We start from the raw sequence: 22,110 nt of genomic DNA, 5'->3' as shown, positions 1-22,110 counted from the left end.
TGTACGTGTGTGTGTATATATGTGTATGCGTGTAATACAGCTAGGTTGACGTCGATGATAAAAGTGAGTACTGATACTTCGTTTGTCCAAATTAAATTTTTATTAAACACGGTTCTTTTCTGTAACATCGAGGACGAATTATAACATAAATAATCATTCTTATTATTGATCAGTATCACTTTTTTGCGCTCAACAATGAGTCTATTTTTTTCTTTTTAGTAACACTGGAAGATAGTACGTGGGGGCGGCGGTGGCGGTAACAGCGATCTCTATATCTGCCAGTGCTTCTGTGTTCCCGTTTTTTGTCTTTCATTCATATGTGTACTCGTTCTCCGCATACAAATTTCTCTTGCTCTCTCTTCTTTGACACACATACATACACACACCACACGCGCACATCTTCTGCACATTGTGTGATTATACTTTCTTTCAGCTACACAAGGTTTTGGTACGCAATAATACCTTACCTAATCTAGCCTAAACATTTTTTTAATCGTACAAGTGTAAAGCATGGCGGGTGATATATACATTACACGCGCTCAATTCATGATTAGATAGCAGATGTTTAATTATCGTTATTACTGATCGGAAGGTGGGGTGGTTGTGGAGGGAGGTAAGGAAGATAGGCAATTGGCATATAGTATATTCGTGTTTTTGCGTCTTGTCGAATATGGCTTTCAAGTGAACATCGTTCACACCCTCTCTCTCTCTCTCTCTCTCTCTCTCTCTCTCTCTCTCTTTTTCATTGCAGAAAGCCACCACCACCGCTCCCCGGCTCGATTTTCGCGTTTCGCTGGTCACGCTAGGTTACGAGAGTTCTTTATTTCCCCCTCAAAAAGCTCTTGACTTCTCTTCCATTTCCGTTACGCCATTGGTTATATAGCATTTATTTCATTTCGGTTTTTACTTTTTAAATTGTCGTTGTTCAGAATTCGAATGGGCATTTTCAAGCGAGGTCTACCGGCGATCAACAAACAGAGGGGGTACCAAGAAAGCTGTTCTTTGTTATTTCTTTCTGTTTTCACGGATGTTGGTATCGAAACAGCGTACCCACCTGCTGATGCGCGTTATTTTGCACTGAACGTTGTTTTGTAACATATATATGTCCCAGTGTACGTGTTTCATATTATGTTTCTCTCTCCCGGAAATGCGCCTACACGTTGAGCTTTGTTGTTTTCTTTAGATAGAAAATACTGCGCAGTCAATAAACTCTGGCAAGCGGACGCAACCGATCCTTGTGTCCTCGATCGTGACGATTTGTTCTGATACGGGGAGTGGTGGTGGCCGATGGAAAGGCCATTTAACAGGTTCGCTATCAGCTCCCATGATAGCAAACCCTTCAAGAAGATTGCGTATGCAACTTTTTCCATAGCTATCCCCTTTAATGAATCATTGAATACGTCACGCAGAATACGAACTGGCGAACGAACCTGAATTTTATCTCTTTAAAGAAAAAAAAATCCGGTTTATTCTTCTCGCGTCGTTACAAGCGCCCGCTCGCCTGCACTGAACAAACTTATTATGGAATGTACAAATTATTTTTTTTTTTACCACATTATCTCGTAACTCCTTTTCTTAGGTAGTCATACACATCTGCTGGAACGCACGGAATCGGTTTTCACTGCCTCGCATACTTGTCGCTTCATTTTTTTTTATATATATATATATCTCCAATGACACGCGGAACCCAGTATGTTCAGCACAGAGAGAAGAATCACCGCCGGCCTTTGCGGTCATCCAAAATGGTTCGCGTGAACCATGTACACTGTTGCTCATTGTAACGATTTCTCGATACGTCCAGCAGCCACTGAATTGACTTAATACTATCATGTATCTGTCCATTGTCTACTCACATTCATTTTTTTTTTTTATTCTTTTCTAAAACTTCATCCCACATACTATACTTTGTGTCTTGTATATGTAGCTTCGATCGTACAATATCTGTGGTTTTCCTTTTTTTCCATTTTTTGTTACTGTTTAAAGTTACAGTTTTTGTACAATCCTCGCGTATTATGCTTGTATATTCCACACGCACGCAACCTGCGTGTCCCTCTTCGCCATTTTTCCCAACTCGGATTATCTCTAATTCCATTTCCTTGGACTTCGTCGTGGAGACATTCATCTGCAATCTGTATACTGCTGATTCAATTGCATTTTAATACATAATTGTGCTAAATATTCTTTTATCAATAACATTTTTTTTTCCTTTATACACTCTGTAGAGCCGATTATCTTAATTGATAATTCAATGTCAAACTACGCTACAAATGATTACTATACAGTGAAAGAGAAATGTTCGGCATGGGATAACGGGGGTCTTTCTCCTCAGTGTAAACTCCCTGTCGCCTGTCGCTTTTCATTATCTTCTGTACACACACCCTCTTCCTGCAAGACTGAATTGGTTTGTTTTTTGTCTCTCTTGACTTTCAAAGATTTGATCGAACGATTTTAAGGGTCTCAGCACACTCTTGTTATTAACTCGCTTGCAGTGATTTCAGACGGTTTGTATTGTTTTATGCAATGAAGATGTGGTTTTTTAAATGCTCGGACTCTAATAATATCTCAACCTCAATACAGAATTACAGAAGGATGCTTAGATGACTCGATGTGAGTATGCATGGAAAAAATGTGTTTTAAGTAAAATGTCGAAACAAGTCGTCATTCCTGCCACTAACATTCGTGTTTACTTGGCGTACAAGTAGATGGCAACGATGAGACCGTAGAGACCCAATACTTCCGCGAAGATTAGAATCAAGATCATACCGACAAACAGGCGAGGTTGCTGAGCGGTACCTCTTACACCTGCATCACCAACAATACCAATGGCAAATCCAGCAGCTAGACCAGAAAAACCTACGGCTAAGCCTGCACCCAGATGAACAAAACCCCTAGTAAAAAGACCAAAAAATTTCCTTGTTAACGCTATGTGAGAAGAAAGTAATAGTCGATTATATACAAATGTAACGTTAAATAAAGCAATAGAAATTAGAACTAGTTAAGCCCCAAGTCTAATGAAGGAGAACATTAATAAAAAAGCGTTGCTAGACTGTTTACGGCACATAAGTTACATTTATAACAGTCTACGTAAGTATTTTTTAATTTGTGAAACCTGAACGAATATACAATGCAACAGAGTCATTATTCAAAGTATCTTTGAAGTTATCCATGTTTTCAGTGTTAACGCAAATGTTTAAAAGGCCTGGTGCTACTTAGACAAAATACCTTATCTTATATATTCTACAATGTTAAGATAAAAGTAATTGCAGATTCTTCTCTATTAGACTGTATTGTAATATTATTAAAATAAATTATGTTTAAGTTACACCAATTAAGAAAATTGTAACATACTTGAAAAGACTATATTTAGCAGGTTCGTCTAAATCACCAGCGATGAGGACTGCTACTACAAGACCATAAATGGCAATGATACCCGCCATAACAACAGGAATGATGGATTTCATGATAAGTTCTGGCCTCATCACAGACATGGCTGCAATTCCTGTGCCTGATTTTGCCGTGCCATATGCTGCGCCCAGAGCTGTAAGTAAAATAGGCATGACATTGTATTTGTTTTATTCGTGGTTGTCATGCGACAAAATATTTACTACATAGTGTTACAATTAGATTGGCAACAGCTGGAACAATAATATCCACCTTATATAATGACTCACAAACTTGTTCCCATAAGGCTACAGTGTTTATTCATCTACATTCTATGAATAGTTCTACTTTTTTATTATTACTGATTAAGATATTAAATAACAGTTAACTATTAAAAGCAATGATTATATAGAAATATACCAGAGACACTATTTGTGAGATATTGTATACATTTGCTGTCTCATGTATTATAGAATGTACCTTATTTATTCACTATAGTATTCTTAGTAATATATTGTAATACATGTTAAAACAATAAAAGCATATTTCTTTTTCTATAGGTGTTTATTAAAGTAAGTAAAAACATCAATAACAGTATATATTAATATTAGATCTTCTTTAAATTATTATCAACAAATATTATCTTGTACAAAATTAAACATGCCCTTAATAATTTACCAGAAACAATAGGAAGGTGTTCCTTAATTGAGATGCAACTGTCTTAAACCATTCATAACATTTAAAATAAATCTAAAAATTACAAATTGCCTGCTGTTATTTTATAGAATTACAAATACACATTTGTGCATAATCATCAAGAAAGTAAAATAAACCTTGATCTACATAATACTATCTATACCAGTGTACAACACAAGGCTCCAGTTTCATAAGAAGAAACGTCACTCTACAATAATTTTTCTTGTATTGCAAAACTATTTAAAGATAAAGTTTTGAAGCTATCTGCTCAATTATATTCAAGGCTTAAAACCAGTCTTAATTCATTCTCGAGATACGGCGACTACGTAAAACACCTGTCAATTCGTTTAAGTCCGTCATTTTACAAATCCATTTTCGAAATAGTGTATTCCAAGAGGATCACTGAATTTTAATGAACAGGAGAACCTTTTTTTTAACAGTCTAACCGGGAATACCCCCCCAAATAGCGGCCCGTTAAGAGCTATCGATCTCGTTTAATATTGATCCCAACAGCGAGGTCGCGGACCCGATTTCGCCGTTGGTATTTAGCTCTGTAACCATTTTCGTTAGTATTTCCCATTGTATCTCGGACTGGATCTAGAGAAACAAATGTATCCATGATCTAGTCATGGCAAATTATCCCGGCTGGGCTGGAAATCGCAGTCACATGATTCTCACGTTGGCAGTCACATGATAATCATGTAAGTCCCATCCCGTGAGTAGGGGGGCGTGGCACAAGCACGGGACGATGGTGCTTTATGTCTTTCCATTTTCCATTTCATTCATCCACTATCAAGAAATTATGCAAGACGTGATAGGATTAAGGAAAAAAAAAACCTTTCGAATATTTTACAGGCGGGTAAGCCGCGTGGATGATCAGTGCCAGATTAGATTTCTGGACAAGATCATTCAGTTGGCCCAGGATCAAGATCTTCGATGCATTCCGGGAATCCTCATGCCGTTGGGTCAATCTTCCTCGTGTGCCTCCGTCCATTCAAGACTGGCGCACACGGGAAAAGGGAGATTCGTATTGATTTCCTTGATAGGGACAGAGATGCTTGAAAACTTTAACTACGCGCGTTCTCGGAATTCCATTCTTTTCCCTTTTTTTCCCCTTCGAGCCGACTGTTTCCGTGAATCAATTAAACCAACAGCGCGACCGATACACATCGGTTATCCATCGGAATCTTCCACTGGCGGCCTGTTTAATCCTGCGATTGTTCTCTCCGGGCGGCGATACCGCGAGGAACCCTTTCATTGAAAAGCAGTCAACGAGGTCAGCATTACGAAATAACGGTGGCCAGGCCGAATCGCCGCGAACGCGTTTCTCTCGTAATGTAAAATTAAGCTCGGTTGGTTGGACCGCGTTTACGGAACATTACGAAATCCCAGATCTACGTGCCTAGAAAAATGGCGCTTCGAAATTGAATCCGTATCCTTGACACCTTCGACAATTCGTTCGTATTAGAACGTGCCCCGTAACGCCGCGTCGACATTACGTATATATTAATGCCTGACAGAAGACATGACAACGACAATAGAGTACAAGAGAGGCAAGAAAAAGAACAAGATCATATTATATACAGTCGTCGAAGGTAGTAGTTTATTATTGTCGATTGATCCTCACACCGCTTATCGGCGATCAGACAAAAGCATAACAATAATATCTCCTAACCGAACCGACTTGGTTTTCTACGCGTACAATATCACGGGACAAATAGTCGATTTAATCTCCGTGGTTCACCAAGTTTTCGACACTTTAAAGTCGCCCTTAGCGAAGAAAATGGCGTGCTCGTACAGAAGAGTCATTAATGTTACACGCGTTTCAAGAATCATGATTCCCTATTTATGATCGTATGAATTTTATTATTTTTCTTTCTCTCTATCGGGTATAAGAATCGTCACGCTCGTAGCAGGCTACAGTCGAACAACTGAAACTCACCAGAAAATATGATGGCCGAGGCGGCGCCCATCACACCGAAGAAGGGCGCGTAAACAGGCTTTTCTTCTGATAGTTCGCTCATTGTTACGTGTTTATTCGAGATCTCACGCCGTCGAACGAATTGTACACGAGTATTTACAGGTTGTCGAAATACGACGACGGTCCGGAACAGGAGCGATCTTCACTCACGCTCACTTCGCTAAACTAGTGCCACTGTCAAATATGGCCTACCGTACAGTAGTGCGGGTCATGTGACGAGTGACGAGCGAGAGAAGAAGAGACTGCCGTGCCTCGGGTATGTCTATTCGCTTGCTATTGGTTCGCGACTGCGGGCTACACCGACGAAAGCGAATCCTGTCGAGCGTCTCATCTTTTATATCTGACGTCAAGCCTCACTATAGGCTCCCTAGGGGTGCGTCGCGCATACGAGCCGCGCAGCCTCTTGTACCTCGAAGCGCGTGACACGCGTTTCCTGTTCTTTTTCCTGTTTCACCGAAATTTTTATTCCTTCAGCTTCACTATGATTATAGTAAATATTCCTATGAAAATGATATTTATTGCTTGAAAGTTTTATATCACGGCGGTATCATACTTTGAGGTTATTTCCGTGGAACGTGTGAGAACACGTGACTGGATTCAAATCTACCCGAGGGAAAATATTCCTGATAGAAAGAATTAATTTGTATTTGATTCTTCCTTAATAAAATTGTCTATTATTTATAAATTTCAATGTTTTTATGATCCTTGTTATGGATTGTATAATCAAGGATGTTTTCTATTCATACAAGACACTTATTCTGTTATTGTTTTGCTTTAAATTATATTGTACAGCTTAGGCTGTAACTGTAATGCCAATAAATACCGAATTATTTATTACTTGATGCGTTGCATTTAAATTGAATGCAGAACAATTACTTTTACCATAATTTTTTAGATAGTTAGATGTGTTATGAAATCAATGATTGCCCTACATAAATGTACACGCCCCTCTTAGATGTTTTGTGATAGTATTTAATGTTTGTTGTTTTAGAAATGATGCTGTTATCTTAAATTATGTTAAACAAATTCAATTTAGAGTTTTCAGTAGTTTGAGCCAACACCTTCATTTCAAACACGTGATCGGGCACGCGGATAACCGGAAACTGCAACACAGCGGCTGCAGCATGCTCGATTTAAATGTCATGTTAAACGTGTTCACTGATATCAAGAAATATTGTTAGGAAAAATTGTGTGTATATATATATATATATATATTAAGAAACCATGAGGTTCGCGTATAAGGTAGATATTCCCAATAAAGAATTTTCGAAGTAAACCATTCTAAGTTTTATTTTGATAATACACATTTTGTTTGCATTATATTTCTAACCTAATCCTACAATGTACTGTGTATTTATATTTAATACATTATGATTGTTAACGTATAAATTCGATACAAATGATATCATCAAAAATAAATCACGTATTCTAATACAATTACAAAAGTTATTGTAAAAGTTATTTTAAGCACTATGTATTTGAATGTTTACTTTTACAAATGTATGTTATATGTTTTTCGTAGTTCTCTAACTTGCTTGGCACAGTTTATCATAAGGGAGATATAATATTTTCTCCGGATGGATCAACTGTTATCTGCCCTGTGGGAAATCGAATAACTATATATGATCTAAAGAAGTAAGTACTACAAAAATGATGTTATATTTGTAAAGGTGCGCTTAAATGTTGAACTGACTCATATAATACTCAATTTTAGTAATAAATCAAGTACATTACCTGTGGAGAGTAGATACAATTATACATCTATCGATCTATCCCCTAATGGAGCTTTGTTAATTGCAGTCAATGAAGGTACATTTATTTGTATTGTTATGCACATTAACTTATGTTCAAGATCTTATTGTAATTCTCCAACTTTTTCTGTAGAGGGTGATGCTCATGTTATCAGCATGGTCAGTAAAATGATAATACATACATATAAATTCAAAAGACGTATTAGATGTGTAAAGTTTTCTCCAGATGGTAAACACTTTGCAGTGTGCAAAGAAAACAATGGTAATGTTCCAGTCTAATTACATAATTGAATAATCTGGAATATTTGTACAAATGTTTTATGTTCAATCATTTCTTTAGTGTTCATTTTTAATGCACCTGGTTTACAAACTGGAGAATATAATCCATTTGTTATGGAACGTATATTTCATGGTGCTATGGATGAAACGACGTTTATTAATTGGTCTTATGATTCAAAAATAATTGCTGTTGGCTCTAAAGATAATGCTACCAAAATATACAGCTTACAGAAATATGCAAATTTTAGGTATATTAATCTAGGTAGTCATTCTGATGCTATCGTAGCATGTTTCTTTGAGAAAAAGAATTACGATTTAACTACAATTAGCAGGTAAGTACTTCGAATATAACATATTTGAAAATGTTTTACTATAACTTAAAAGAATTCATATTCATTTCTCAGAAACGGACAACTCTGTATTTGGGAATGTACAATTGATGCTAATGATTTAGTACCATGGGAACCTTCTCTTAAAAAGAAGAAGAAACAAAAAGATAGTGACACAGAAGATGATGTCGATCTGGAGAAAGCTATAGAGAAAACGGATAAGCAGGCTAAAGCTTACGAGCGCAACATGCAACAATCACGTAATTTTGTTTCCTGAACTAGATGTACTGAAAGGAGCTGAAAGGTTTATTTCTGAAAGCATGATAGTTTTTATCAATCGTCGAGGATTTACCTCTTTTTGCAATCATTTAAGTTTAAACTTTTCAGCTTTCTGAGATCCTGGCTATGATGTATATGTAATACATGTAAATACATAGTACGGTATATATTTTAGGAGATCTCCCCGACACAGATGCGGACGACGACACCGAAGTGAATTCTAAAATCAAGAAGTTTCGTTATGCGAAATTATGTCGCCATTATTTAAATAATAACGTTGAAAAGAAACAAAACGAACAAATCAGACTCACTGCAGCTGCATATCACCAGGGGACCTGTATTTTAGTAGTAGGATTTAGTAATGGTTCATTTTATTTATATGAAATGCCTGATGTCAATATGATTCATTCTCTTAGGTATTAATCACTTTCATCGTTAACAATATTATAAAATATTCGTTAACACGTTGACTGCCGTGAAGGTCATTGATGACTGCCACATGACTTATCCTTCCTTTTTAGTATATCAAATCAGTACATTTCATCGATTGCGATCAATTCAACTGGAGATTGGATAGCCCTAGGATGTTCTACGGCTGGACAGTTATTAGTATGGGAGTGGCAGAGTGAAACTTATGCAATGAAACAACAGGGTCATAGTAATAACATGAACAGTCTGGCATACAGCCCAGACGGTCAGTATATTGTTACCGGTGGTGATGATGGAAAAGTGAAATTATGGAATACGATCAACGGATTTTGTTCCGTTACATTTCACGAACACACGAGCACGGTAAGAAGTGTCTTGTTCAGTCATAATAGGAAATTTATCGTTTCTGCCTCGCTCGATGGAACGGTCAGAGCTTATGATTTAGCAAGGTACAGGAATTTTCGAACTCTTACTTCACCACGGCCGGTGCAGTTTTCCTGCGTGGCGTTAGACTCAAGCGACGAGTTTCTTGCAGCGGGGGGCCAAGATTTCTTCGAGATTTATCTGTGGAGCGTTAAACTGGGCACCCTTTTAGAGGTATATGTTCGTATAATGATTTTAAGATTGCTTTAAAATTCTAATAACTGTCACACGCACGTTTACTAAATAGATAATGAGTGGACACGAAGGTCCAGTAGTCGGTTTAGCATTTAATCCAAATCCTGCTAGCACAGAAATGGTATCCGTATCATGGGATAAAACGTTGAAAATATGGAATGCAATTGAAAGCGGTTCCAGCCATGAAACGTTGCAGTTAACCGCGGATGGCTTGTATGTTACTTATAAACCGAACGGCGAAGACGTAGCAGTTGCTACCCTGGATGGGCAGATTTCATTTTTTAATTGTAAAACGGCGGTACAAATCGGGAGCATCGAAGGAAGGAACGATTTGGGTAGTGGAAGATCTGAGACTGATTTGATAACGGCGAAGAAGAGTCTGCAGGGCAAGTTAGTATTCATATAAAGATAAAATATAAGCAGCAGTTTATGCGCGAATTAAGAAATTTCCAATTGAATGTATAATCAATCTAACACAATGGGTGCTTTCAGAGCTTTTACCACTTTATGTTATTCAGCTGATGGAACATCTATACTAGCTGGTGGAATGTCCAAAAATATATGTATTTATAACGTTCAAGAATGTTTGCTCATTAAAAAATTTGTTGTGACTCAAAACAGGTCGTTAGATGCAGTTGATGTGAGTAGCAATACTATTTTAAACGATTAATGATTCGAATGAAATAATTTTAAGGTAGAAACGTATTAATGACCCTAACTTAAAAAATATACATGTCGGGCAATTAGTATTATATTGCAAATTTGTTTTCGTGCAGGACATTATAAGCAGGCGGAATTTATCGGAATTCGGAAATTTAGCGTTAGTAGAAGAACGCGAAGAAAATGAAGGGGGAAACGTGATGTTGCGATTGCCAGGTGTTAGAAGTGGTGATATGGCAAGTAGACGTATGAAACCGGAAGTGAGGGTGTACAGTCTGCAGTTCTCCCCAACAGGTAAAATTTGTAACGTCTGTATAGAATTTTTAAGGAATAATTTCCAATAAGGTTATATGTTCCACCTATTATTATTATTACCTAGGACAAGCATGGGCTGCAGCTACCACCGAAGGTCTACTAATATACGCCTTGGATGTTGGCATGGTATTTGATCCATTTGAATTGGAAATAGGGATTACACCAGAAACAGTTAAAACGACTTTAAACGAAACAGAGTACACCAAAGGTGTGTAACGCGTTATTCCTTTCACTCTGAGCAAATGATTAATTAATATTAATTTCTACTAATGACAAATATGTTTAGCATTGCTGATGTCTTTGAAATTGAATGAAAAGCTGCTAATAAAACGCGTCATAGAAAATATTCCGTGTGCAAACAGTAAGTTGATAATAATCTGTAGATGGTTATCATTTATTCAGTTTGTATGTATTCACGGTGAAATTTCTTTCAGTCGATTTAATTGTCTCGAGTTTACCTGACATCTATGTGGAAAAGGTATTGCAATTCATCGCATCGGAATTAGAATTAACCAGGCACATACATTTTTATCTCCTTTGGATAGAATCTATATTGACTACGCATGGACCGAAAATAAATTCTGCGTTGCAAATGCCGATATTACTAATGCTACAGAAAAATATGCAAAAGAAATACGACGACTTGAGTAAAATGTTCGTTTCTATGTGATTTTATGTAGTAGTTAGTTATCTAATAAGGAGCAACAAATTAATACTCTTATAATTGCAGATGCGATTTTAATCAGTACACGATGAGTTACTTCAAGAAGGTGGGAGAATACAAAGCTCGAACATCTGATTCTAATAAGGAAGAAGCAGAAACGGTAGAGGAGGAATCTGATCAATCATCTTTAGCCGACGAAATGGAAATTGACTAAACTATAAACACGTATGATTTCATTGTTAAGCATCGAATGATGATGTTTCACATATTTGTATAAAGTATATATAAGTCTTTTGTACTAAGTGAAAATTTGTAATAAATTTATCAACTATTCTATAAGAAGATAAATTTCATTACTGTGAAGAGGTTTCTTGCTCACACAATTATGTCATCGCTTACGATCTTGAATTAACGTTTTAACATTTATTAATTATTTGATTCAACTATGCAATATTTTTGTACATTAGGTTTCGTCAAAGTATACGATTTACGAAATACTGCTTAAAACAGATAATAATAATGTATACCATGCAATGAACGGATTTCAATTGAGGTCATAGATTTTCGTGGTGGTAATTTCCAGCGCCTACCTATCATTATGTGTTAGTATTAGGCAAGATCTTACGTGGCTTTCTTAAGCAACAATATCGGCCAGTACAAAATCATAAATAACATAAACAGTGTGGGAAAACCTATTCTACTGTAAGTATCAATTTGTTGGGACCTCGATTTGCATACTCGTATCATTTGATACTCGGGATCAAGCCACGAGGTCTGCAGAAGATGTTTACTACCGGCTCTTTTGTTTCTCGTTTTCGACACGTAAGGTGTGTCATAGTCCCAAATCCTTTGGCATTTACCCATGGCAATCATTCGCTGAAAGCAACATAGTAACATCAAATATTATCTAAATACAATATATATTATATTATAATGCTAAATATAATTAGAACCAGAACCTAAGGATGCACAGATGACTGTCGGTGACACATACTTATTCGAATAGCTAGCAAACTGATACACGCGTTTATGATGGTAATCGATGAACAGGCACGTTCTGATATCGGTACTCGGTGCATGGGACGCGATTCGTTGCTAATAGTTAAACAACTATTATACAAACTATTGGGTAATGCCGGGACATTACTGATGTCTGTAGATCGTACTCCAGCTGGTACTGTAAGTCGAGCACTTTGACCACCACGAATTCACCGAGGGCGGCGAACACGAACATCATACAGCCTGCCATCCAAACGTCCAGAGCCTAAGCAACAAAATGACTAAGACCATTAAAGGCATCGACAGTAACATATATCCAATATTTCTACTAGTGTATTTCTATGATAATCCGGTAAATTTTCGACAAACAATTCCAGAATGTCTTGCACACGAAGTAATACCAAGCGCCAGGAGCCAACATTAACGCTAGAATCGCTGAATTTAATTAGCGATATCCGGAAACAGCCGTGAACCCTCAATGTAAAGGCCACGCAGTGAAAACGTACTTTCACGTAAGCGACTGGAGGAATGTCGCTTTTCAAACCGGTGAACATCGTGACCAGGGTGAGCATGCTGGTGACCAACAGAGCGACCCTTCCAGGGATAGCGTCCAGGCCCAACCAGAAGCTGAACCACGAGAGCATCACCACCAACATCGACGGCGCGAACGTCTGTATCAGATGGTGTCCGATTTGCCTTTCGAACCGGAAGTAGACCACCAATCGCGAGTAATTCCCTGTAGTATCAGAAGAGAACTGCTTTTCATAGGGTTCCTGAGCTATCGGAATTCAGAACGATGGTTATACCGCTTTTCTCGAGCATGTAGTCGACGGTTTCCTCGGACACAATCGGTTTCCCAATGTCGTATTGCAACAGCTTCAGCTCCGGGTTCACCGTGACACTTCCTGGTCCCCATCTCAAGCGTAGCTTCTGCTCGTGATAGGAAACTATCGGGATCGAGGCGTTATTCCGCATTAACGTGGAGAGTCTGGTATACTTGGTTCTTGTTTGATGCAGGCATGAATGGAAGCCGATGGTGGTAAACTATACGTAACGTCTATCGTGGATGAACGTGCATATCCGTTGGTCGTTCGACTTACAACTTTCTATGTAGATCGGGCATATCTGAATGTCCATCGGGTAGAGCTGAAATTCCATTTGGCAGGCGATGATCGCGTGCATTCGCGCCGAATACTTGACCGTTTTGTTTCTGTAGAGGGTCACCGAGGAGAATTTATGGTTCAACGCCGCAATCTCTGGGAAAGGAGAATGTTAATGTTTGGGGGATCTGTCGCGGTGGACAGGTGAAGTTGCAACGCGTCGAAGAAGAAAGTACCTCTGAACTAACAGGAGACGATGATCAAGAACTGAGCGTGTTGACGATAAAAGGAAATGAAGGACATGGGCGTAGCTGGGGAGCATTTGCCCCTCTAGGGAGACAAAGTGGCCTTTGCCATACTCTAGATCCCCCCAGAGGAAAAAATATTACATTATATTAACTAATATTTTGTATGTAAATGTAAATCTAAAATCCATTTACAGTAATATTATAAAAATTTATTTTAAGATAAATGTTTGCATCCCCCCCCCGAATGATAACCTGGTTATACCCATGATAAAGGACGATCAATGTTTCTTCTGTTTTGTGAGAATTAGTATGGGAATCGAATATTTACCGTAAAACTTACCGGAGACTTTGGCGTTCAAAAAGTAAAGATCCGGCTGCCAGAGACTGTCGAAGAAATCGGGAGGTAGGGTCACATAGTCGTCACCCTCCTCGAAAATATCGTCTGGCATGTCTAATCGAGACTCTATCCAACTCTCGCGGACGAACATGTCCACACTATATCGACGAACAATTTCCGTCAGAAAGATTGACTAATATAATTGGTACAAAGAATGTGTAAATTTAACTGTTCATCATTTCATTAAACTAATTTTTTATCATTCTGTCAATTTGACACCGCGGGAAAAATTCAGTTGGCAAACGGAGGGATGGACGAGGGTCAAATCGCGGATAGATCTCGTTCGAGACTCACCGGAAGTCCATGTCCTCGACGTTTATCGAATTGATGTCCGCGACGAAGATGTTGAAGTCCACCAACACTGGCATACCTTGCTTCGACGGTGGTCTGATTTCTGCTCGAAACATTTATTTGCATATTAACCCTCGTACAGCGAACACAGTGCCATTTTGACCCATCTGAAGCTATTGCCTTTATTTTTTGTAATTATATGTAAATGTAGTATATGAACTTGAAAATAGATATACACAAAATTTGATGAATCATTTCTTCTTGAAATCTGCGCCTAATTTTACTACGAGTCAAAATGACTCTGCATCCGTCTGCCGTGTCCCGCCCAGATCATTCGCCTTCCAAGGGTTAACCTGGTTGCGTATGTGTGTATGTGTGTGAAACGTTACTCTAAGAATTTCGCGATGGAGATCGCAGCAACGACGCCCTGGATTAAAACTAGACCGGATCGTAAATCTCCACTGCGTCGTTCATCGCGAACGCCACGGCGTTTTGCAGGAAAACCTTACGGAACTCTGTTATCGTTACGACTAGCTTCTCCCCGCGGTTTTTCATGATTTACAGATGTAGCCACGTTAAAAGTCGATCTGGGCTGCGAACATTGTCGAGGAGTTTCGTCCGAATTTAGAAAGTCGAATGATTTGTGGACGTTTTGAAGACTCGGTTTCTAGATCGAAAACATTCACGTTTTTTTTTTTTTGGAGAGGCAAGTAGATAAATTAACATCGCTTAGAAGAGGATAGTCTATCCATGGCTAGATTAGAAATAAAACCGGGTTGCAAATGTGGTAAAGAATGTTTTGGTCCAACCGAAACGGCCCAGATGTACCGGAGAATACCCAATAGACATTGTTTCTAGTGGCATAAGCTTATTTTCGTAAGAATAAGTGTTAAAACCTGATCAGAAGAATTTGGGGATTGCTGAGCGGAATAAAAAACGAATCAAGGTTTTTATAGGCTACACTACTGTTCATACATATTAGCACATCTGGTCTGTTTGAAGAAAATGTGATATTTTGGAAGAATTACATTTTTTAGGTGAAGTTTATTACTTCCTAGTAGAATAAGCGTTATCCATCGAACTTTCATATCCCCTAAACAACATTGGTTTCAGACTCTCAGCAATTTCATAATGCCTGATAAGATTTACTGCATATTCAATAAGTGTCCTAATACTTGTGAACTGGAATGTATACGTTTGCTAAATAGATATCGTTTCTGTACAAGATTAACACTATTAATGTTAATTATATTTTGCCTGTTCACTCCGTTTTGAGCGGTGCATTAAATTCATACAAAATGGCCGATCAGATATCAACACGTCGAATAATCAGACCGTGGTTGTTTGTTCGTTTAATTGATCATAGGTTGTATTAAGTTCGAATTAAGATAAGAATATCTACACAGGCATGAAATCCGTGATCTGCAAATAATGATTACCTCGTGGAGCGATAGAAGTCGCAAACGAGGAAAATCGGGCGTTTAGAGATCCCCTGATCAGCGAACCTGCTGTGCAAGTAGATAGATCAGCCACATTATCAATCAACTTCACGTCTTAATCTTAATCCTCACAAGTTAATCCCGATACCGTCGATCCCACCTCTTACACTGTTACAATTGATAACTACTGTCTTGTATGTGCAATAGAAAATGCAGTTTATTCCCTTGAAGGTATTACATAATAGGGTTTAACCTTCATCAGGATAGAATGGAGAAGAGCCTCAGAGACTCTCAGTACAGAACAGCTAAAATTAATAATTCTAAAATATTTGACTTCTTTTAATTTAGTTTATTTACTTAGTAAATACATTGACATTAATTTTTTTATTATTGATTATAATACATATTGTTTGTAGATATTATTATATTATTCATTATGAAGTAATAAAGGAGCCTCAAAGGCTCTTCTATCCGGATGAAGGTTAAGAATTTCGTTGGATCAGATTGTACAAACCTTTCACGTAATGTTCCGGCAGGACAATCCCGGTCTTTATCGTGGAATTCTTCGCATCATCGTGCAACGAACTGCAAGAAGACAGAAAGGATCCAGATAAAATCTTCCGCGATCTTTTGTTCGAGTAAATATTCGATAATCCGAAATGTATTATAAGTAGGCGATAAACTCTACGCGAATCAATTCGGTATTGTCCCTCCCCAGTATCATGTCGAATATTACGTTTCTTTCGAAACTGTACTTATAATGACTACCTTCTGTTATATTTTAGAATTGCCTAAAGAAATTACTTCATCTTTCAAATGATTTCTCAGAAATATCAGAGAATCTGTATTTGTCTGGAAAATAGAAGGGAACTTACTTTTAGCCATTCACAGGCCAAAGTGACTAACTCCATTTTCTGAATGTTTTTCAAATTACAACGCTAAAGCACACGATTCGCACAACAACGCATGCATTTTAAATACGAAGAGTTACGCACCAATCAAGTGCTCTACCGCTATAATTAAAAAACATTCAAGAAAGTACAGTTAGTTTTTAAAATTAGGTTCCCTTCTATCTCTTTTGCTATTAACTTGATACTTTTAGCGGAGTTAATCACTTTGGTAAATAAACGACTCTATGCCAACTTTCAGAATCGGAAGGCACTATTGGTGACTGGCGCTAGCAATAAAAAAAAGTCGTTATATTTGTTTTAGTAAGCACGTACAGATGATCAACGTTAATTTAAAGTATCAAGTGGTTGGAGCAATCGTAAAGGTTTACCTCGCGTTGGAACGCACACCGGTGAAAAGGTTTAGCAACGAGTAACAAAGCGCCACCGGGATCGCGTTCTTCATCATCAAGATTTCGACAACTGCACGATCCGTTCGGTGCAACCTTACTGCCGGGTTCGGCCGGTGCCAATTAATCTATTACGTGGCAGTTACACGCAATCTATTTCAATTGCAAATATCGTCGAATATCTTCGGGCCCGGTTGTTGCGTGGATAATTCTGACGGTCGAAGGTGCACCGTGACGAGCGAAACTTTTTTGGAATTTCGACCAAGAGAAACGTGAAAAATCATAGAAGAGAAGAATTTGTAAAAAAATGTTATAATATACATGAAACTTTGACTCTCCTGGATCAATTATCCGACCAGAAGTCTCCATATTGGTTTGGACAATCGCATTTCAAGTTTAAGTAACAAAACCTTTCTAATAAAGGGATCGATAGGATCCTGAAATGAAGAATAGAATACCAAATAAACGATTAAATTTCTGTAAACGTGGAATTATATGTAAGAAGAAGAGAATTAGGAAAGTTTCTACTCAACTTAATACATATGCGAACATCGTTAATAATGTAGAAAAGGAAAATGCCTTTTTACGTGCATACTTTGTAAGTGATTGAGTCTATCAGTGTAAAATAATGTAAAAACAAGAATGTCTGTTTTCCTAGATCGTGAGAGGAGAAACGGATCGAAACGGAGTCGATTCATTCATCGAAAGATTCTTGGACTCGATAACGACACCGTTCTTCCGGTTAATGTCATGTAACAGTGACTAAGTATCGAAAGGAGGAAGAGAAAAATTAGAGAGAGAGAGTGAGGGCCTTATCCTTCTCGGCTGGAAGAAGCGTCTCTAAGCAGTTGTACCCGACCGTGAGTCTCAGATTCTGAGCTTGACATGCAGGCATCGTGTTTACACAAGACAACTGTTGTTTTCATAGACAAATAGTTTCTTAAACGTAGCCTTTATTTCTTGGAAAAGTCGAGTATTCAAACCTTGTCTTCGGTTCGAAGGTATGAGAGGGAAATTTGAAGCATATGGGCTTTAACTTTGAAATTTAATCACTGTTATTGAAAATATAGATTAATTGCAGGGTTACCTCGTTAGTTGTCGCAGGCTTGGAATAGCAATAAGTATCGAGTCAGAAATGCTTAATTCTAAATACATTCCTCAATAAAGGAAGATATAAGGGTGACATTTGGTCCAATTTTGACCAATTACGGTATTACCTCGCTAAATGTCGTTGGTCCAGGATCGAATCACGACAACTAACGAGGTATGGGGTTTAAATATTAAAACTAACTCATTGTCGCCGAAGGCTGTTAATATTAATCCTTCTTTCTACGGCCATGTTTCACAGTATTGTTTTCTTTTTCTTCTATTACAATTTGATCGTTTCACTTTGTGACACTCTGTATATGCAGATACGCTTTTCTGCTTCGTGCCCCTTCCCCATGATTTGACCCTTATGAGAGGACAACGGTACCAGCATCACTGACATGCACCGCGATTAGACGTCACACTAGTCTAAAAGTTGACCCCGATCGGCGACCTCGATGAGTCCTTCTCCCGTACCACGTTCCATTTGTGTCCTCTTAGGCGAGATGGCTGCAAATCGGTCACGGTCACACACAGACAGACGCGCGAACAAACGTGTGAACGTTCGATGGAATCCATAAAAACCCACAAGGAGTCCAGCTGTTGTCGAAATTGAAAGATCTATTTGTAGGTTCATATGTTTCAGTTAGACATTCGACGATTGTAAAAGTCCGTTTCGATCCAATGAATATCATAATGGTGCGTAATGTCAGGTGAGATTCTATGTTTCTCAAATTGGCACAAGCTAGGAAATTGTTAGCACGCCTCTAACAGCCGATTCCCCGTCGATCTCGTTAAGATGATTTGCGGCGAAGCCAAGTTTAATGGATACTTGGGAATTTTTATCAATTCGAAAATAGTGATTGATACTTACGTGTTGTGACGTTCGTGATGGTGATTATGATTGGTGAGTGGTGTCGTTTACTCGATGCTTTCAGTCAAATCATCGTGCAAGTACCGATTAATAAATTTTTACCAAAAATAATTTGAACCAGCAGTTAACCTGTTTCGTGAAACAAAATTGAGGTTACAGAATTCTGAAGTTTCTACTTTTGTAGTTACTATGAAAACATAATTACTATGAATTCCTACATATACGCTAGTACAAACGGTGGCTCGACTACATCGATATATTATCCATTCTACGCTTCTGATTTTTGCACGTATAATGTGTATTTTTCGTAGTCTCCACGTTCGGTTCTACCATGATTATCATCACACATCTTGTCCATCCTAAATGGAATGTGTAAACATTACATCGTAAATGGAACATCCTAAATGGCAACAGTTTCACACTCCGTGACGGCCAAGCCGACAAAATAACGCAGAGACTAACGGTCTAATCCTGCGAGCAATAGTAAAATCGGCTACTAACACCGTAACATTTACGCGATCGCGTAGGTGGAAGAATAAACCGTACTCGACCGGTTCAACGAAAAAAGCTCGGCTGACGGATAGAAAGTCACCTGTATGTAGCCGCCTCGGTCTGTCCTATTTAACCTCTTCCCGCGGCGGACGTAAAAGGCGAGTGGTTTGAACGTGCACACGCCTCTTTTTTTTTTTTTTTTTGCCTTATGGAAATAACGCCGCTGGCTGGTAGTATCCAGACTTTTAGTGTGACGCGTAGAAACCGGAAATGTTATTGGTTTATCGGTAACACGGTGAAATCGGTTCCTCCGCAAGAATTTCTTGCCGGTTGCAATCCACCCGGAGGTTCCGTGGCCACTTTGTTACCACGGCGTTCCTGGCGAGTTTGTTTTTCAGCGACATCGTGCTGCGGTTTCTACAATGTTCGACAGGCTATAATACTGCTTCATCGATAAGGGAAACCGTCCGGCTGAGGGAGACGTTAAGCCGCGTTCCCACGTGCCTGGATCGTCTTTACGAAGTTGCTTGATCACTTTATGTTCGGATTTTATTTTTGTTTCAACAGGATTTCGTAAGAACTTAAGCAGGTAATAATTGAATATTGGTTATTGTTATTTTCTGTAAATGGAAGGTGAGGGTTAATTCCATGTGATAAAGTAAATTATCGATGAGTGTTCGAAGAATACCCACCAGGTGGTGTCCCCTGTGGAACCAGTTCAGCGTCCAGTGGTGGGGATGACGTCTGAACACTGAGTGTCGGGAAGCCTTCGAACATTCATCGATGATTCACTGTACTGTAATGGAAGAATTGAACTTAATTTCTAATTATAATATGTTTTCGTGCTATTGTAGTTTGACATATAAATAGATGTGTATTCTACGAAGTATATTTTATGGAGAAGTGATTTCTGTCTTCTAAGTGACACGAGTTGTATATGTGGGAACGCGGCTTAAGGTTACGATATTCACATGCCACTGGACGCGGGGAAAAGCAAGTAACGGTGTCATTAACGAACTTTCTTCGTAATGTAACAGTCAGTGCTGATTTCTGGTGCTGTGCAAATGTGTACATTTCAATAACATCGGTCTTCGCTTCGTAATTCGGCCCTGCCGACCGGAAGTCATACTCGAAGGCGTATTTTCACTTGCGTAACGCGTTCGTAAGAACGTAATTACAGCACGAAGATATCAATGGAAACGAACATAACCAGCGATGTAACTTCGTGATTCGGTCGAATCAATATCCATAGAATAACTTACGAAACTTGAAACGAAATCTTTTCAAGAAAATCCAGATCCCGTACAAAATATGTACATAATTCCTGAAACATTCTCTAAGGTGGAAAAACGAATTCAATCTTGGGATCTATTTGTAACCCTTAGTTTACTTTCACTATCAAAGATTCACTCGAGATAATGAAATCATAACCACATTCGATTTACTGGAATAATTGTTACGAATACCACGAGTCGAATCGAACCCGTTTATATTAGTAGACGCCAACCAACCCTCCGATACTCGAACTGGTTTCCCATGTGTTGGTCCGGCGATAATGAATCGCCTCGAGAATTCGATCGTTCGCTGGGAAACTTTCACCCAAATTCCGAGTGACGTCGACCATAGCTTTCCACGATACATCTCGATTTCTCAGATAGCACTGTCCCAAGTTCTTTAACCCATTCGCTCTACCTTAGCGTCCACCCCTCCAATCGGAATCACTTTAAATACTGCTCCCAAGTAGGGGATGAGACAGTCAGAGTCAGAAGATCAGTAACGTCGCTGTATGTAAATGGTAAAATTATCGCAATTGTAAATATTTTTATGAATAAAAGAGCACAGGCAAAACTCGATTCGAAGTTACCTCAACGACAATATACGTTCCGTGGTGGAACGGATCGGTTTTCAGGACACCGATCTCGGTTTTCTTACGCACAGCTGGCCTACCTATGTGTATATGTATACCGTTAATTATAGTGCCTCGTAAAAAGTGGCGCGACTCGGGGCTTTTCTCGGTGCACATCGCACACCTCGGCAAGAAACGACGCGATCGTGAAAATCAGTGAAACTCGCCAGGCTGCGACCAGACGGCTACGGTGGCGAATGTTTCGACGCTTGCTTCTCGCGGAACTTATCGACGAGGTGTACATTTTATCCCTTTGCACTTCGAGATTTCTTTTACCTACGAGTACAGCAACTCCAACACATTTTTGATATAAAGCAAAAAAAAAAAAACAGAAAATTGAACTTCTCTTTTACTGGAAAAAAGATGTTAATTTAATTATAGATTCGTATAATTCATTAATATATTTTCTGGTTTAATTAACCTTCGAATAATCAGGTGGAAGTCTTTTGTTAGTTATTACGTAAATCTGTAAACGAATTTTTATAGATTCTGTAAATGCGAATAAGGAGCCGATACGAAGTACATGTAACTTTGAAATTCAATCGTGTCCAGCCGTAAAAATGGCGAAAATCTCGTTGTGGATCCTCGGCGTGGCTGCA

The 22,110-nt window shown here is 38.5% G+C and overlaps 3 protein-coding genes and 1 long non-coding RNA gene across 4 annotated transcripts; 1 reads left to right on the top strand and 3 right to left on the bottom strand.

Annotated features, from left to right (window-relative positions):
- Positions 1 to 2,656: 2,656 nt before the first annotated feature.
- LOC107193929 (V-type proton ATPase 16 kDa proteolipid subunit) lies at positions 2,657 to 6,327 on the bottom strand. Its single transcript, XM_015583472.1, has 3 exons — positions 6,020 to 6,327; positions 3,349 to 3,538; positions 2,657 to 2,888 (listed from the first exon to the last, which is right to left on the bottom strand). The coding sequence occupies exons 1-3, from the start codon at positions 6,099 to 6,101 to the stop codon at positions 2,684 to 2,686; spliced, it is 477 nt and encodes a 158-aa protein (XP_015438958.1). The 5' UTR covers positions 6,102 to 6,327; the 3' UTR covers positions 2,657 to 2,683.
- Positions 6,328 to 7,282: 955 nt separating this feature from the next.
- Positions 7,283 to 11,596, top strand: LOC107193663 (periodic tryptophan protein 2 homolog). The gene is made up of 15 exons (XM_015583155.1): positions 7,283 to 7,300; positions 7,581 to 7,693; positions 7,773 to 7,867; positions 7,943 to 8,071; positions 8,150 to 8,420; positions 8,493 to 8,677; positions 8,872 to 9,112; positions 9,218 to 9,722; positions 9,796 to 10,133; positions 10,236 to 10,383; positions 10,520 to 10,697; positions 10,783 to 10,926; positions 11,005 to 11,079; positions 11,153 to 11,372; positions 11,449 to 11,596. Exons 1-15 carry the CDS (start codon positions 7,283 to 7,285, stop codon positions 11,594 to 11,596), a joined length of 2,808 nt encoding a protein of 935 aa, XP_015438641.1.
- Positions 11,597 to 12,003: 407 nt separating this feature from the next.
- On the bottom strand, positions 12,004 to 16,665 carry LOC107192374 (glycine receptor subunit alpha-3). Its single transcript, XM_015581638.1, has 9 exons — positions 16,661 to 16,665; positions 16,371 to 16,441; positions 14,421 to 14,520; positions 14,070 to 14,224; positions 13,482 to 13,637; positions 13,188 to 13,328; positions 12,888 to 13,117; positions 12,506 to 12,646; positions 12,004 to 12,258 (listed from the first exon to the last, which is right to left on the bottom strand). The coding sequence occupies exons 1-9, from the start codon at positions 16,663 to 16,665 to the stop codon at positions 12,004 to 12,006; spliced, it is 1,254 nt and encodes a 417-aa protein (XP_015437124.1).
- Positions 16,666 to 18,695: 2,030 nt separating this feature from the next.
- On the bottom strand, positions 18,696 to 19,420 carry LOC107193845. The gene is made up of 3 exons (XR_001516333.1): positions 19,319 to 19,420; positions 19,114 to 19,242; positions 18,696 to 18,749 (listed from the first exon to the last, which is right to left on the bottom strand). It is a non-coding gene; the product is annotated as an uncharacterized LOC107193845 (long non-coding RNA).
- Positions 19,421 to 22,110: the final 2,690 nt, after the last annotated feature.

Source organism: Dufourea novaeangliae, unplaced genomic scaffold, assembly GCF_001272555.1.
Source record: "Dufourea novaeangliae isolate 0120121106 unplaced genomic scaffold, ASM127255v1 scaffold1, whole genome shotgun sequence".
Lineage (NCBI taxonomy): Eukaryota > Metazoa > Arthropoda > Insecta > Hymenoptera > Halictidae > Dufourea > Dufourea novaeangliae.
This window is presented reverse-complemented; position numbering and strand designations above follow the sequence as displayed.